Source organism: Aethalodelphis obliquidens, unplaced genomic scaffold (assembly GCF_003676395.1).
Source record: "Aethalodelphis obliquidens isolate GAN/ISIS:26980383/991018 unplaced genomic scaffold, ASM367639v1 scaffold21, whole genome shotgun sequence".
In the NCBI taxonomy this organism is placed as follows: Eukaryota; Metazoa; Chordata; class Mammalia; order Artiodactyla; family Delphinidae; genus Aethalodelphis; species Aethalodelphis obliquidens.
In genome coordinates, this window is record NW_020837965.1 from 14,084,475 (window position 1) to 14,102,326 (window position 17,852).

General features: G+C 41.2%; 1 protein-coding gene across 8 annotated transcripts in view; it reads right to left on the minus strand.

Annotated features, from left to right (window-relative positions):
- FOXN3 (forkhead box N3) overlaps window positions 1–17,852 on the minus strand; it is a 400,895-nt gene that overhangs the window by 9,020 nt on the left and 374,023 nt on the right. For all 8 annotated transcript variants that reach the window (XM_027120287.1, XM_027120292.1, XM_027120289.1 and 5 more), the window contains one exon: window positions 15,789–15,894. In XM_027120287.1, coding sequence (XP_026976088.1) covers window positions 15,789–15,894 — 106 coding nt within the window. The remainder of the gene's footprint in view (window positions 1–15,788; window positions 15,895–17,852) is intronic.

Here is a 17,852-nt window from a genome sequence, read left to right on the forward strand (position 1 = left end):
TGGGAACATATGTATATGTATAACTGATTCACTTTGTTATAAAGCAGAAACTAACACACCATTGTAAAGCAATTATACTCCAATAAAGATGAAAAATTAAAAAATAAATAAATTAAAAAAAATAAAGAGCCCAATGTTCAATTTTAGATTATCTGACCAAAAAAAAAAAAAATTTAAGCTGGTGGTGAGGAACCCCCCGCCCCCATAATGTGCACCAGCAAAATTCATGAGGGCCGTTATCAAAATTCCATCCTTGCCAGATGCCTTACGATCATCACGATAAACCGTGACAATGACAATGTGTGCATCTGTATGATAAAGTCCTAGCAGGCTCCGGAAGGATCCCAGCAGCTGCCTTGCACTCTGTGATCCCAGACCGACACCCCCTCCCCAAAGTCCTTATAGAAACAGCCTGCCTTTCAAGACAGACAGACTTTGGGGTTCACATCCCAACACTGTTTATTAGTGAGACCTTCTACAGGCCCCTCATCTGCCTTACGGGGGCTATGTGACGATAAAATGAGAAGTTCCAAGCACAGAAGACGGCTCTTAGGGGTGCCTGAGAATTCTGACACCGTCCCCTCTCTTGCTGTCTGCCTGCCCAGAGCTCTCTCTGCTGCCCCAAGCAGTCCCATTTTCCTTCTAGGCCTGGTCAGCAGGCTGATGGGAATGCAGCATAAAGTAAGAGGGAAGAGGCTCGGAGACAGAAGTTCCTCACGGGCTTGCCTGTACAGACAGCCCCTGTGCTTTGGGGTGCGGTCTCTGCGATACGTTTTCTGCAGACTTCCTGTTTTTTGGCTGTGTCTTGGATACACAAAAGTGGCCAGGGAAAGATTCCTGTGCGGTGTTACCAAACATGAAACTGGGTAAATGTCATAAATTGTACAGGTAGCTATGAAGAGGTATTAAAGTGAATGAAAATGAAAGTCCCGTACAATGGTTCTCAGGATTGCTGCTGTTGCCGGTTAACTCTTGTGAAATCCCCAAATAATTAGTCTACTGAACTAACCTAAGAGGGTTCTGAATGAACCCAGCTATACTTGGATGAGTTGACTGGGCTATGGTTGGCTTTTAGAAAATCAATTCAGTTCTGAATCCTTATTTTTTTTTTTAACAACATGGGCCTTATGATTCACTTCACTACCACAGTTAAGCAGAATTTGATACATCTCTGAGCACGTATGAAGAGGGAGACGGAGCGGGAGAGGAGAGGGAGAGAATTCCGGGAGCAAAAGAGTAAGAAAAAGGCAAGTGTTGCAAAGATCTAATTCTTAGTGAATCTGGGTGAAAGGTATATATGGTGTTCATTGTGCTTCTCTTTCTTTTTTTTCCACAGGTGAAACATATTTTTAAGTAAAACGTTTGGGGTGCAGGGTAGAGGAGTGGGAGAAATACACCAGAATGAAAGCAACGGTACATTTCAGTGCCTTGCTGTCATAAGAGGGAACGTTCTGAGCCTGAGAGCTTCTTTTTCTCTCTTTCTCTTTCAAGGATATAAGCAAGCATAAACCATAATGGAAAAGAATATTTAAAAATATGTATATATGAGTATAACCGAATCACGTTGCTGTACAGCAGTAATTAACACAACATTGTGAATCAACTATACTTAAAAAAAAAAAAACACAAGGTTATAAGCAAGCATGAAAGAAGCACTCAAGACACACCAGAATCACACTGAGACCTTCTTCTTAAAGGCATCATAGAAGTGAAGGATAAGAGAGAAGCAAATCACTTCCCTAGCTCATGAATTCAAGGCTGTGCAGTGCAGGGTCTCTGGTTCCTCCTGGAAACACACTGCACGTCAACAGGGATTCCACAACCCACACCTTGCAGCGCTGGCCCCACACAACCACTTCACAGACAGACAAAGAGAATAAACTCAGGGAGCCCCGTGACTCATCTGAGGTGGCCCTGCTAGATCTCAAAGACGGCTCAGGCAGGAAACTGAAATGTCTCCGTCCCCCCCAGGAAGCAAGCTTACTGTGATGAAGACAGGAAACAACTTACCATTTGACAATATTTCTGGGTGAAAACAGGTACACAGACGTAACTTCACAGAGTCAGAATTACAATATAAATACATCTCTCTCACACTCGATATTGATACAATTAGCTTTCCCTGAGATTTTAGCATGGGCTCCTGATCCATAAATTACACACAAGCTCAGCAGGAAGAGACAAGCTCCTTCAATTATTAATCACTCGATGCAATGTTGTTCATGGTGGGACATGCTGGCTGCACTGACTTGGTGTCAGAGACCTCCTGCTGCAGGGGCTGTCATTCCGGGGAACCAACTACTTTAAAAGAAGAAACCGGGCAACCTGGACATGTTGGAAGGGGGATTTCTAACCACCTCCTTAAAAATCATTCATTAAAATGAACACTCGATACATCTGAAATGCCTGCCATTTTTCAGTTTCAGCTGAGTTTCTATGTAACAGTACTCACAACACTCATGTGAGCATAAATTAAAGCCACCTGATTCTACTAGGATGACACAGAACCGCATGTTATTCATCTCAAATAAAAACCTGGTATTCATTCTCTTGTCAAATTGGCCGGGGGGGTGGGGGTGGGTGGGCAGGAAATACTGAACATAAAAGGTGAGAAATCACATTAGTTCAGGCCGACAATGAGTAACGCTTGCAACTAACAAGTTAAGGTATAGCTTCTGATCAGACATGGCCATTTTGCTGGTTTTTTTTACGGGTTCATGATTTGTTCCATTATCGTATCATCAGTATTGATCTCATCAGTGTTGTCTCCACCTTTCACTTGTGTACTAGGGTTCTCTCTCTGGAGCTGGTGGTTTTAAACCTAGCTAGCATTGAGGGTGAAGTTGTCCTCCTTAGGGATTTACTTGAGAATACTGGTCTTTTGCCAACTGTGAAAAGAAGGTGCAATTAATGGGATTATAGAAGCAGCACTCGAAGTGCGGCGCTTCTGTCCAAAACCGACTGTAGGTAGAAAGACACAGAGGACAAGAGATGACCTGAAGCTTCCATTTCCAGCCAGTTGGCAGAGGAGATATTTAGAAGGCATTCTTCCAACTATCATACAAAAGATACTGGATAAAGGGCAGCAACATATTTCTGAGTCATTGTTGGGTTCCCTGGAAAATAAGGGTACTCTTAAAGCTCTACATAAATGCACATGTACCAAAAGGACTTCACACACACACCGACGAAAATCTAAAAAAAAACGGGACAGAATCTGAAACGTGAGCAGTAGGCAACCAAGAAAGGCAGGGTTTTCATGAAGCAAATGCCTCCTCTAGCCCTGGGACAAGAGCCCAATCTTAGGGGGAGGGAGCGGCAGGAGGGTTGATTTTGGCAGCTCCCGGGTTTCTGTGGCCCCTTGAGGGGGTTAAAGTGGCCTTGGATGCATTGGTCCCCAGGCTACCAGCAGAAATTTTAAAAGCAAATGATCTCTTGAAGAAAGCAAGCCACATTGAGGCCATCAGGATTCCTGTATATCAAGTTTAATCAAACATTCAAGTAGAAGCTCATAACCTAAAATCACCAAAAAGGCCACTAGGAACGTATAAATGTAAAAATGCCACATAAAAAGCTAGGACCCTTGAATGATGACGCCTTCAATGAGATCCTAGGGAAAAATAACTGCCCCTCACAGGCAGACAATGGGGATAAAAGCCAGCCTTGACCTCAGCTCCAGATGGAACTGGAGACAAGAAAAGCCTCCCTTGAGAATTTTTAACCACAAGCCTGAAGTCTTGCGGGTATGAGCCCAGAATTCTACTGTGTGGACCAAAAGACCTTAAGCTAAATTTAGTTTCAAGTGCCCAATTGTGCCTACTAGAAGAAAATACAAACCCTTTTTGGAAGAACATACTTTAAACCCAGGCCACAAAGAATTCCCACAGATAAGATTTTAAGGAACATATGTTCACAATTAAAAAAAAAATCATTAAACACAAAAGAAATACACCAACATAAAGAGACAACAGAAAAAACATCCTATAGAATCTGAACTGCAAAGTCTGAAAATATTGCAATAATTAGGCACAGAATGTAAACTATGTATAAAAAAATAAAAGAAGGAATTGACAAATATTAGAAAGAAAGACTGGATTATTAAAACCAAGCAGACAGGTTTTGGAATGCATCAAATAGAATTTCTAGAGCTGAAAAAATATAATCCCTGAAATTAAAAAACTCAATGTAATTGAGTTGTAAAACAAAAAAAGTAAAAAAAAATTGGTGAATTGAAAGATGGAGCTAAAGATATGATAGAAAATGCAGCAGAGAGAGATGAAGAGATTGAAAATATGGAAGAGAGATTGGGTAATACGGCACACAGTAAGAAGATCCAATATAAATCTAACTGGAGTTCCAGGGTGAAAGGAAAAATGGGGAAGATCCAATCCCAGAATAGAAAATGGCTGAGAATTTTCTAGTTTTGATGGAAGTTACCAATCTTCAGATTCAGAAAGCCAACAAATCCCATGGAGGATAAATAAAAAGAAATGCGTATCTAGATACATCATAGTCATCACAGACAATACAAAGAAAAAAAAAAGGAGTAGAAAGGAAACACATTACCTAAGGAGAAGTAGCAATTAAGATAAAACCAGTGACACAGATGAAAGTGGAACAATATTCTCAAAGTGAAAGAGAAAAAAAATAACTGTCAAACTACAATACTATTGTCTAAGAATGAAGGCAAAATAAATATGTTTTCAGACAAAAATTTAAGACTTTAATTAAAAGCAGATACTCATCTATAGGAACTTCTTAAGAATATTTTTCAGGAAAAAAAAGAAAATGATCCAAAAAGAAAGGTCTGACTTAGAAAACAAACTTATGGTTACAAAAGAGGAAAGGTGGAGGGGAGAGATAAATTAGGAGGCTGGGATTAACATATACACACTACTATATATAAAATAGATAATCAACAAGGACCTGCTATATAGCATAGGGAACTTTACTCAGTACTCTGTAATAACCTACATGGGGAAAGAATCTGAAAAACAATAGATATATGTGTATGTATAACTGAATCACTTTGCTGTACACCTGAAACTAACAACATTGTAAATCTACTATACTCCACCGTAAAATAAAAATGAAAAATAAAAACAAGAAGAAAGGTCTCAGATGCAAGAAAAAAAATGAGAAGCAAAGAAAATGTATTCAGGTATTGACCAGACAATACAATAGAGTCGTCCCTTGGTGTCTGTGGGGTTTTGGTTCCAGGACCTCCACAGGTACCCAAATCTGCAAATGCTCAAATCCCTTATATAAAATGGTATAGTATTTGCTTATAACCTACGCACATCCTCCCATATACTGTAAATCATCTCTAGATTACTGATAATGCCTAATTCAATGTAAATGCGATGTAAATAGTTGCTGGTGCACAGGGCAAACAAATTTTTGTTTTTGGAACTTTCTGGAATTCTTTTTTTTCCCCGAATATTTTGATTGAATCTATGGATGCAGAATCTGTGGATATGGAGGGCTGACTATAATAACAACTGACTTAAAAAAAACAAACAAACGAGAAACTGAAATAGAACTAAAGTCCTCGACAAATGTAGCATATCATTTGGGAGGTGGAGAGAACAGAAGTTAAAGCATTCCAGGGGCCTTGTATTGATCAGCAGGTTAAAGATACTGATTAACTCTACACATTTTAAAATATTCATGTTAAAAGTTCAAGGATCAACACTAAAAGAAGAGAAAAATATATATAATTTCTAAACCATCAGAAAAGGGGTAAAAGGAATGAGGAGTGGAAGAATCGTGATCAATTTAAAACAATGTTAGAAAGGAATCTGGAAAAGGGGGGACAAACAAATGCAAACTAAGATGGTAGAAATAAATCCAAATATGTCATTTAAAATGGGCTAAAAATCTTCATTAAAAGGGAAAGATCATTAACACAGACTTTTTAAAAAGTCATATGCTGCTTATAAGAGATGAACCAAAAACATAAGGATTAAGAAAGCTTAAAAGTAAAAGGAGGAAAAACATCGTGCCATGCTGGTGTAGCTACATTAAAGCCAGATAAGATAGATTTTTAAGGCAAAAATCATTATTACAGATAAAGAGAGTCATTAAACATTCATAAAGGTTCAATTCACCAGGAAGATATAACTGTTCTAAACATGGAGACCTCCAATAAGATAGCTTCAAAATACACTCCAAATTGGAAGAGCTATAAGGAGAAATGATCAAACCCACATCTCCTTCCCTCCCTCCTTCCTTCCCTCCACCAGCCCCCTCCCAAAACACACACAGACATGGTTAATAGGTAGATTTGATCTAATGGACATACATAGAACATGTGCCCATAATGGAGAAGGTATATTATTTCGAAGCACACACAAAATATTTATAAAAACTGATATACACTACTAGACCACATAGCAAGTCTCCACAAATATCAAAAAAGCAGTATCTTACAGGTCAATTCTCTGACCACAATGTATTATAATTAATAATCAATGTTGAAGAGGTAACTAAAAGCAAAAATAAGAAATAACCATCTCCTCCTAGGTTTGAAAATTTAAAGACACACTTCTAAAAACATGTATGGGTCAAAGAAGGAATCAAAATGGAAATTAGAAAATACTTTGAACCTGTAACAATAATAAAATTAAAAGGTATCAAAACTTACAGATGCAACTAAGCAGTAGTTTGAAGGAAATTATAACCTTAAACTTTTATATAAAAAGAAGAAAAGTTTAAAATAAAAGTATCCAATCCAGACCAAACAACAAAAAAGAATAAGCTCAAAGAAAGAAAGGAAATTATAAAGTAGCAGAAATCAATGAAATAGAGAATAGATACAACCTTATGCCAACATATTTGAAAACAGGTGAAATGGACAAATCCCTACAGTTACCAAAATGAATTTTAAAAGAAATAAAAAATAAATTATACTATAATCATTAAAGAAATTAAATCAATAGTTAAAAATCACCCCACAGGGGCTTCCCTGGTGGCGCAGTGGTTGAGAGTCCGCCTGCCCATGCAGGGGACACGGGTTTGTGCCCCGGCCCGGGAAGATCCCACATGCCGCGGAGCGGCTGGGCCCGTGAGCCATGGCTGCTGAGCCTGCGCGTCCAGAGCCTGTGCTCCGCAACGGGAGAGGCCACAGCAGTGAGAGGCGCGCGTACCGCAAAAAAAAAAAAAAAAAAAAAAAAAATCACCCCACAAAGTAAACACCAGCTCCACAGTGTTTTGCAAGTAAGTTCCATCAAACATTAAGCAATAGATAATTCCAATCTTACCTAATCTCAGAGAATCTAATAGCGGATACTCTTTAACTCATTATATGAGAATAATGTAATCCTGACACGAAAACTAGATAAAAATAGCACTAGAGAAACATGGACATGGACAAATATGCAAAATTCATACCTAAGATGTTAGCGTACCAACACTAGCAATATGTAAAAAATATAATGTATCATAAGCATATCAGAAATGCAGATTTTACTCAAAATTGGGAATTTATAATGTAATTCACCAAGTAAAAAACAATGAGAGGGTTGATCGACTTCCCTGGTGGCACAGTGGTTGAGAGTCCGCCTGCCGATGCAGCGGACACAGGTTCGTGCCCCGGTCTGGGAAGATCCCACATGCCGCGGAGCGGCTGGGCCCATGAGCCATGGCCGCTGAGCCTGCGCATCCGGAGCCTGTGCTCTGCAACGGGAGAGGCCACAGCAGTGACAGGCCCATGTACCGCAAAAAAAACAAAAAAAAACAATGAGAGAAAAAATTTATAGTTAACTTAAATGATGTAAACATTTCGTTGATGAAATTCAACAACCATTTATGATAAAGTATCATAGCAAGCCAAAAATAGAAGGCATTTTTTTTGTTATGATAAAGTATATTTCCTAAAAAAACCTATAACAAACATTCTATCAATTGTTCAATAACATAGCTCCCTGTAAAATAAGACACAATATAAAGATGTCTATTACCATTACTTTTACTCAGAGGTCCTAACTGCAATAGGACAGGAAAAATAAAAGATATAAGAATTAGAAAAATCCACACCATTATTTATATAAGATATAATTTTATACATAGAAGAATCTACAGATAAATTATTAAAGTTACTAAGGCGGTTTATTTTATTTAGCAAGGTTGCTGGAAAAAATCAATATACAAATAATTAACTCCACATGGATTATAGATTTAAATGAGTAGGAAAAACTTTTTAAATCTTTTAGAAAAAAACTATAGAAGACCATACGATCTTGGAACAGGGGCTTTTTAAAGACACTAGATTTCATTACAAAATGATTACTAAGCATGAAAATTAAGAGCTTCTATTCATCAAAAGACATTACTATGGACCGTGAAATGACCATCCACAAACTTAGAAAAGTTATTAGTAACACATATAGTCAATAAAGGATTAATATCCAGAATATACAAAGAACTCCTACAAAGATAAGAAAAACAGAAACAACCTGATAGAAAAATGAATAAAAATGTTGAGCAGGCAATCCATCAAAGAGCACATTCAAGCAGCCAATTAAATATATGAAGAACTGTGCAATATCTTTAGTAAGAAGGGAAATGGAAATTAAAATGCAATGAGATCCTGTCACATATTCACTAGATTGGTTGAAATTGCAAAGTATGACAATTCCGAATGTTTGTGAAGATGAAGAGGAATGGGAAGCATCATACTCTGCTGGTAGGAGTGTAAATGGATACAAGCACTTTAGAAAACAATTTGTCATCATCTGGTAAAGCTGAGCATGTTCATACCTTACAAACCAACAATTCCCACACCTGGACATGCATCTTAAATGAAACTGGAGCCATGTATAGGAATTTCCATAGCGGCTTTGCTTGTAACAGCAAAGAACTATAAACAATTCAAATGTCTTAAAAAAAATTGTGGTATAGCCACAGAGTGGAATATTATACAGCCATGAAAATCATCATCAGTTACAACTATATGCAGCAAACCAAATAAACTTAATAATGAATAAAAAGAGCAAGTTGGAAAGAAGACATATAGTATCATTCTAGTTATATAAAACTCAAAACCAAGCAAAACTAAATACAGTATTTACAGATATCAAAAATACTTTTAGAAACCTAGGAACAGTAAATACAAAATTTGGGATTATGGTTATCTTTCAGATAGTGGGTGCAGGGGCCTCTGATGCTTGCTCCAGCGGGGTAGCCCTTGCCAGGAAGCATATGGGTCCAACAACTCCAGGACTTCTGTCTCAGTGGTCACCCCCAGGGCGGGGGCAGGAAGGAGCATAATTTTCTCCCATGAGCTGCAAATCGTCCCCTTAAAAGACTGAGGTAAATGTGACTCCCTCTCTGTACTAGATCGCAGAACACAACAGGAGTGATCCTAAAACTCTCCTCTATGAACCGTTCTGCATTTGGCACAGTTCTGCATACCGGGAGAGCAGAGGATTTTTAGATACAATAGGAAAAGCCCCCTGGACTTTCAAACCAATGCCATTGATTTGAAACACGAGGAGCAGCTCCAGAACGCTGATCAAATTTTACACAGGGAACTTGCTGGTCATTGTTTAGATTTCTGGACCAGAAGAGACAGAAGTCAAGACAAAAAGCCGAGCTGGCAGCCGAGCAGGAACTCTTGTGCATCCTTTGTCCTCCTGGTACTGTTTTTTCCTTTTCCCTTTAACCGCTCCCTTTAGTAATATTTCCTCCTCTCCTTCCCACCACTAAGCATAACCTCATACTGAGTTTTAGAATTGCCTTCAAAGACCATGGTTTCAGAAGATAAAATCTGACAGGTACTTGGCTTTTAAAAAACAAAACAAAATACAATACAAAAGAAAGAGATCAGTGGCAAACTTTCCCTCCAGTTGTATAACTGGTCCCCACCCTATCTTAAAACTGAAGGTTGCAGGCTTCCTAAACTCCTGTGACAAACACCTTCTCCAAGGGAAAGACAAAGAGAATGACAAGGAGTAGGTCTAAAGCTGATACGTAGGTTTTCCTGGTGACTCTATATGGACAGGACCTTACGTATTAATCTTTTGTATGTATAGAACCATTAATTTCTGACTTGCTTCCTGTTCCACGGGAAGTACAGTTTTCACTTGAGGTTCTTAGAGATCCAAATGAAATTAAGCAGCCTTAGGTGGTGATCAAATGGAGCTTCCTTATAATTTTACAACACGCTATGGTTTAGACTACTGTCATGACTCCTCAAAACCATGGCTTTGCCACAAATGTGCACTGTCCTCAAGGTGGCACAGAAGCCCAACCTAAAGGCTTTTCTGGCGGTTGGGACTGAGCTTCAGGTACCCAGAAAGGGGGCCTGGGAAGGTCTGTGGAGGGCAGGTTGGATGAATCCATAAGGCTCTCCCCATTACTCATTTCATTTTTTTTCCTTTTTAAAAGTTTGTGATAAAATACACAAACAAAAAACCTTACCATCTTAACCCTTTTGAAGCATACAGTTCAGTGGCATTAAATACATTCATAACATTGTGCAGGCATCCCCACCATTCATCTCCAGAAACCTTCATCTTGTAAAATTGTAACTCTGTCCCCATTAAACAATTTACCTCCCCATTCCCTCTCTCCATAGTTACTGGCAACTACCACTCTACGTTCTCTCTCTATGAATCGGACTACTCTAGGTACCTCATATAAGTGGAATCATACAGTATTTGTCTTTGTGAGTGTCTTATTTCACTCAACATGAATGTCCTCAAGGTTCATCCATATTGTAGCATGTATCAGAACTTCCTTCCATCTTAAGGCTGAATATTCTGTTGTGTGTATATATACCACATTTTGCTTGTGTGTTCATCTGCTGATGGACCCTTGAGTTGCTTACACGTTTTAGCTACTGTGTGAATAATGCTGCTATGAACATGGATGTACAAATATCTCTTTGAGAACCTGCTTTCAATTCTTTTGGGTATATACCCAGGAGTGGAATTGATGGATCATATGTCAGTTACTATTTTTAATTTTTGGAGGACTGCCATCCTGTTTTCCACAGTGGCTTCACCATTTTACAACCCTATCAACAGTGCTCAAGGGTTCCAATTTTTCCACACCCTTGGCAACACTTGTTATTTCCTGTTTTCTTGACAGTGCCATCCTAATGGGGGTTAAGTGGTATCTCACTGTAGTTTTGATTTGCATTTCCCTAATGATTAGTGATGTTGAGCATTTTTCTATGTGCTTATTGATTACTTGTGTATCTTCTTTGGACATAAGTCTGTTCAAGTCCTTTCCCATTTATGAATAGGGTTGTTTGTTTTTCTAATTATTTATTTATTGAACACCTGTATAATGTTTACTGTGCGCCAGGCATGTAACTGTGTGTTAATCCTAATAACTCATGAGGCAGGTGCTGGTTTTCTCTTGAGAAGCCCAGGCACACCTGGCCCAAGGTCACACAGCTGCAGGCTATGGACCCAGGAAACTTGGTTCCCAAGTTCATGCATGCAATTTCTGGGCTCTCTTGACATACGAAGGATGGCCCTTCCACCAGTTCTCTCTCAATCCTCTGGCAAGCCCTGGACATTTAATTTTTCTCTGCCACCTGAGAGGTCACTTGGGGTCAAAAAGCCTTAAGAGTTGAAAACAAGGTGGCTCAGACCCAGGAGAGTGCTACGGCCTGTACCTGGGAAGCAGCCCATAATTCTATGAATGTAAGAAGTCTTATGCTCCCATTTCCCAAGAGTTCCAGAAACAGTTCTTCTTGGACTAGAACTGTTTGTCCCATTCAGTGTATTCTCTGCAAGAAATTTCACTGGAGAAGCAGCAAAAGACACGGGCATAAAACTATGAGACGTGGGAGCAGTTATTTTGAGGAAAATGTGTCTTGAGGACTCTCTGCCCAAGCAAATTTAAAAATAAGCAGGTTTCCGATGTCTAAGGATGGGCCGATCCCTGAGGTTATTGAGTAAAAAGTCAACACTGTAAAGTCAATTATGCTATTGACAGATACTCTTACAAGGAGATTACACATCATAATTATATGCAAAGGAACCCAGCAAATACAAGCTGTGTAATGATCAGCTAATAAAAGTAACACTTCATCTATGTCAATAACAGTTTCAGAGTTAAGACAAACAAACATGGCCTTTGCCACTCAGTGGAGGAAAAAAAAATCCCTGAAAGACAAATATTTTCACTTAAGGAGAAGTTGCTTAGACTCACACAGAAAACCTGTCACACAAAGCAGGGTAGGAAACAGGTCTTCAGGGGGTGCTAATGACTTTCTGGCCCTCCTGCCAGCCCCAGCTGAACTGATGGGGACAGCAACCCCTGTAAACATGTGAACACCCCCAGGGACCCTTGGTCACTGCCACGTGGTCTGGCGGACGACGTTTGCTGTTGTTCTATTCTCTGCTGGACTGTTTTCCCTATAACCTTAGTTGAATTTAGGTTCAACTGACAAATGGCCAAATTTAAAACAATTGCAATTGCAATGAATGTGAAAAAGCAAAACAAGATCCCCCCCCTCCCCTCCAAACACTTCTTAATGGGTTTTACACAGTCTCTCCCGCAAATACCCACCTAGCTATGTTTATATTCATTTTTCCTGAAAGTGTCGCACTGCCTCCTATTTGGGCCATAAAGAGGGCAAAGGTATTATAAGCAAGGGTCCCTGATCTTCCAGAGCCTGTGACATTCCTCTCCCTAATGTCTCTTAAACCAAGGTGGAAAGTGCAGAATTGGTATTTGGATAATGGACTGCTAAGGCACAATGGTTTTCTTTATCTCTATTTATGCAAATGGGAACTTGTTTAGTTTCTGCAAACTGCGGTTGTACATTTCACTGAAATGATTCTGCTTAAACCTCCTGTGATGTTGAGGAAGGTCACTCTTCGACTATGAGTGCTTTTGTAGGGGGACAGGCGTTATGAAGCTACTGTCACTCAGCCCCAACCCCAGACTACTGTAGTGTTTCGTAAGCTGGAGCAGGCTGGGCTGGGGCAAGCCACATTTCTGCAGCACTCCTGGCTCTGCCTTCGAGAGACTGGGAAGGGGGTGGAGGAAGAGGGGACACGCTCCTTCCTGTGTGCTTCCTGTTCCTGCGTCACCCCAGCAATGCCTCTTCCCCTCTGCAGCACCAGTTCATTCCTATAGTAGGTGCTGAATCCAGTTTGTGATTTTTCCAATACTGGAGACCCAACTTCTTCACGTTCCCTGAGAGGTACGTGCCCTAGCAGGAGGAGCTTTCTCCTTAGAGATACCTCTGGTCCTGCCACGGGTCCCTCCTCTGAGCTCAGAGATTCCAGCCCAGCTCAGTGGTACCTCCGAAGAGGTCTGGATCCCAGCCCCAGCCCCTCCTCTGAGCTCTGAGGTCCAGCTTTGAGAGGCAGTCATTCCAACCTCACCCGAGGGGATGTGGCTACTTCCTACAACTGTTTCCTCCGTGATACCCTGAGTTCTCTGTTACCCTTCCAGTTGCCTGGTTAATAACTTTCTACCTGGTTAACGGTTCTTTATTTTGAAGTCTCTCTGTTCGAGTACCTAGTGTGGCTTCTGTCTCCCAACTGGATCTGACTGATGCACAGGTCTAGCCCTGAACCTGTTTTGTGGCCTTTTACCGTGGAAGGAGCCTAGGTGAGGCACTGGCTGGACTGGATGAGTAGCAACTCTTTTACCAAAAAGAAGACATCATTGTTTTGCTGTAGTGCTATGTTATCTTCTAACCAGAACATAACCAGTTAAAAAAAATTATATTTTACATAATGCTTCTAGAGGCTAATCAGTAAATTTTTGCAATAATATATGCCATGAGGGTAATAATTAAAGTTAGGAATTAAAATTAGGAGCAGCTCCTGCTGAAGGCCAGCCCGGTCTCAGGCCTCCCTTCGCTCTGCCTGGCTCTTCCCTTCTCTGAGGGAATGGCTGGAGCCACGTGGAGAGCTTCGTTCGCTTTCAAAGGCACTGAAAAGATGCTGAAGACGACAAACTGAAAGTCTGTACCCAGCATCCGCTCAGAAAAGTAGATTGTTACTCCCCGTAAGAATAGTCTACGGTCTCAAAGTCTTCTCAACCAAAAAGGCAAACTAGGAGGTTAGGCAGAAACAATTTTAAGAAAGAACGGAAAACAGAATGTCTCTCTCATAATGTGAGGTCAAGGCATGGATATATTGGCTTCATGGAAGAGGCTTACCATTTATGAATTCAATTACTGATCTCAGGATATCTAAGAAAAATATAGGAGAAGTACAAGAAAAAGAACCTTCCCATACACTTTTGGAAAGTACCACCATGTCTGGTTAATAGAAATGATAAGTGGTTTTTATCATTCTATGACTCTTCTAATTCCTACCAACTTTCCTCCTTAGCAGGTTCCAAATGCCAGCGCCTGCCCTGAAGATTAAGGACTTCCATCCTGGCAAAAGTAGTTGGTTTGCTGGGAGGATTAAAAGACACAAGTGAGTGGAGAATCTCCACATGGTTGATTCACATCAGGGAGCTCGACCCTACGTGTCCCTCAGGGCCCAGTTAACAGACTTCCTGGGATGGTTTCCTTTGGGACATGAAACACTATGAAAGCAAAATCGCCATTAGGTGTGAACTTGATCCAAAAGTGCAGGAAAGAAGCTGGAAGGTGATGCTGTGAAGGGATGCAGCTCAGCATGGCAGGCCTTTTCTAAACAAGGAGCTGTGCAACATGCAATGAGACATCAGCCAAGTGAGTGAGACCCAGCCCCCGTCCTCAGCGAGCAAACCACAGAGGACAGAGGGACACACACACATAGGGTCACTCATCAAAGGGTCACAACCAAAGCATGGGCTTATGGGTTCCAAGAAAAGAGAAATTAATCTGATGTTGGCTCAGAGGCCTGTGCAGAAAAGCTTTGTGAAGGAATCATTTTTGTGATGGGCCATGAAGGATATGCTGCTTTGTATATGGAGTCTGAGGGAAATTGACAGAGAGGAAACTGTATGAATAAGATGGGCAAACATTGGATGTATGCGGAGAACAAATTTGGCTCAAGGAGATGGGAGGACCAGGGGGATATCAGGGTGATGTGGTGGGAGCCAAGGAGGATGCTTTTGCAGACAGCTGGAGAGGCACATTTTAGGGAATCAGTCTGGCGATGGTTGATGGATGGGCGAGGGTGGGCAGAGAAGCAGCAAGGAATAGGAGGAAGGCATTCAAACTGGTGCGTGTGAGGCTTCCAAGCTAGCGACAGACCCTACTCTGGGGCTGGCAGAGGAGGTGAGAAGGATGGAGGAAAGAAATTTCCCAAGGAAGAGTTCATGTGGTTTGGCAACTGACTGGAGTCTCAGAAGCAGGAGACTGATGCCACCTGGTATTTATACATCACTTACCAAAGCACTTTTCACACACGATTTTTTGCATGTGAGTTTCATCGCAACCCTTCCCAGGACTAGAGGATTTCGTGGATGAGGGAACTGAGGCCCAGAGAGGTCAGACATCCACCCAAAGTCAAAGGACTGGGAAGTGACAGGGCTAAGTCTAGAGGTCGACCAGCTAGCCTAGAATCTAATGACTAACTTGCCCACCATTTCCTTCTGTTCACCTTACCCCACCTTTTTAGCAAAAAGCAACTTAGTTTCATCTGTCTTCATTTAATCTGCAAAGAGACCAGGATAATTTGATGGCCCAAGAAGGAGTAGTTGGCACTTGGATTGGGGTCCCTGGGAGCTACTGTAACTTTTTTGAACACCCGTACTATTTCTGTCTTTACTACTTGAGGCTGGTCTTCTCCATCCCCTCGAGTAGCCCCGTGGGACACACAATGTCCTTCCCGCTCCTCAGGTGGGCTTTGCCCAGCAAGCTTCTCCCTTACCTCACGGCTGCTGTCATTCCAATGGGAGTGATTGGCAACGGCCGGACTCCGGGAAACAGGCCTCGGCTCAGAACCCGCGTTCCGTTTTGTATCACTCCTGGAGGAACTGAAAGAGCAAAAAGGGAAAAGACACCACACATGAATCCAACTGTGAAGATTTCTGCTCTGAGTCAGAAATTTTGGATACACCAGAGAACGAGAGAGAGAGAGAGAGACAGAGAGATAGAGAGAGAGAAGGGAGAAAGAGATAGTCATAGGTACATAGAGCAAGCAGAGACAGAGAAACACACACAGACACACACACACACACACACACACAGGGAGACAGATACAGAAAAAAATACCATGAGAGCGAGACAGAAAGAGAGAAAGATACCACACCTCAAGAAAGGGACTAGTCAGCCAAGTCAGACCAATAGCTTATTATTGATGCCTTGGTGGGAAAAAAAAAAAAAAAAAAGATGAGTTTTAAAAAGTGGACTTCAAATATTATTTTCTTGCATTTATTAAATATAATCTTTTATCTCTAGTCAGACCCTAAAACGATCTTAAGAACCTGACACCACCTGACAGCAGATGACCAAACAAAAGCATTTCCTCACGCTTCGCTGTTCATGGTCAGAATTGGGAACATCTTTCTAAGCGTCCTTAATCCAACAAGGGAAAAAGACAGCCAAGAGAACAGCAGAGCTGATGTTACAAACTACTCAGCACCTCAGCGCTCACAGCATCATCTCATCATCTCAGAATCCTCACAACCATCTCTGTTGGGAGTGAAGGGTCGTCAGTGGCGTGGATCTGGCTCCAGCCTCAGAAGCACACAGCCCGCTCTGGAGGGCCGCCTTCCTCGTTCCCAGAAGCTTCCTCTAAGCAAATCTCCTGAGAGCTCTCTCATCATCCCATGGTCTCCTATACACACTCATCCCTGGATTAATCCTGAGCCAACCTTTCACGCCAGTGACCATCAGATACTGCCCATGCTGCATATAAACTCACGGTGGCCTTACGTGAATCTGAGGCTGTGCAGAAGAGGGGAACCGTAGGAAATCCCTGATATTCGATCTTTTTTGACCTCCCAGACAGCAGTTCCTTCTGGTTCAAGCTAATATTCTTACTGCACCATCAACACTCCTCCATGTGTGTGTATATGGGGTCAGGCATGCATCCTGTGTGAGCACACTGACACAGGGCTTGTACACCTGGGTTTTAATCTTAGTTCTTCGGGTAGGACTTCACGCAAGCTCACGGAATCTCCGTGTCCCTCTTTGAACGGTGTTCTCTAAGACCCCTTCCGCTGCCAGCATCCGAAAGAGTCCCCAGAGCTCTGGCTGTGTTCATGCAGCCCCTGGCACAGTCTCATCCGGGGGCAAGGTGGACAAACTGTGCTTTCTCAAACAAACACCTTACCAAAAAGACTCTAGAAAATCATACCTTCAAAAATAAAAACCACTCTGGATATCAAGTTTTTAAAGCTGACATTATTTGTGTAGAATAACTACTTTTCCCAAAATACACAGCATATACTTTTTACTCCTATCATTTTCAGGTCTCTAAGAGCACATTTACTTAAATGTTCTGAACCTTTAGTCAGGTCTTTCACGTAGGATGAATGTCCACTCTGGAATATGGGATTAAGTTATAGACCGATTCCTTGGGCGTTCTGTAGCTCCTGCTAATATTTTTTTGCCATTTCTCATCCAGGTTTGTGTAAGGCCCTAGTTACTAGGTTTTATAAAAGGTGGGATGGGAGACAAAATTGAAACCAGTGCCTGAAGTCAGTACTACCAGTGCAGTCAGGGTTCCAGAATCCCCTGTCTCTTCCCATATTTAATTATGAAGGTAGTTTGAACTAGATCAGGAATTCCTACCCATCCCATACTATCAGCCTGATTTCAGATCATCTGAGGCAGGGGACCCACCAGGTATCTTAAAAGCATGAAACCTGTTATGATGTGATATTGCAGCTAATTATCATAGTTTGCCCAGTTGATGAGTTTTCTAGAACTCTAGAAGAGTGCCTAGAATTTATATTTACCTGAATTATTCCTATAAAGCTACAAGACA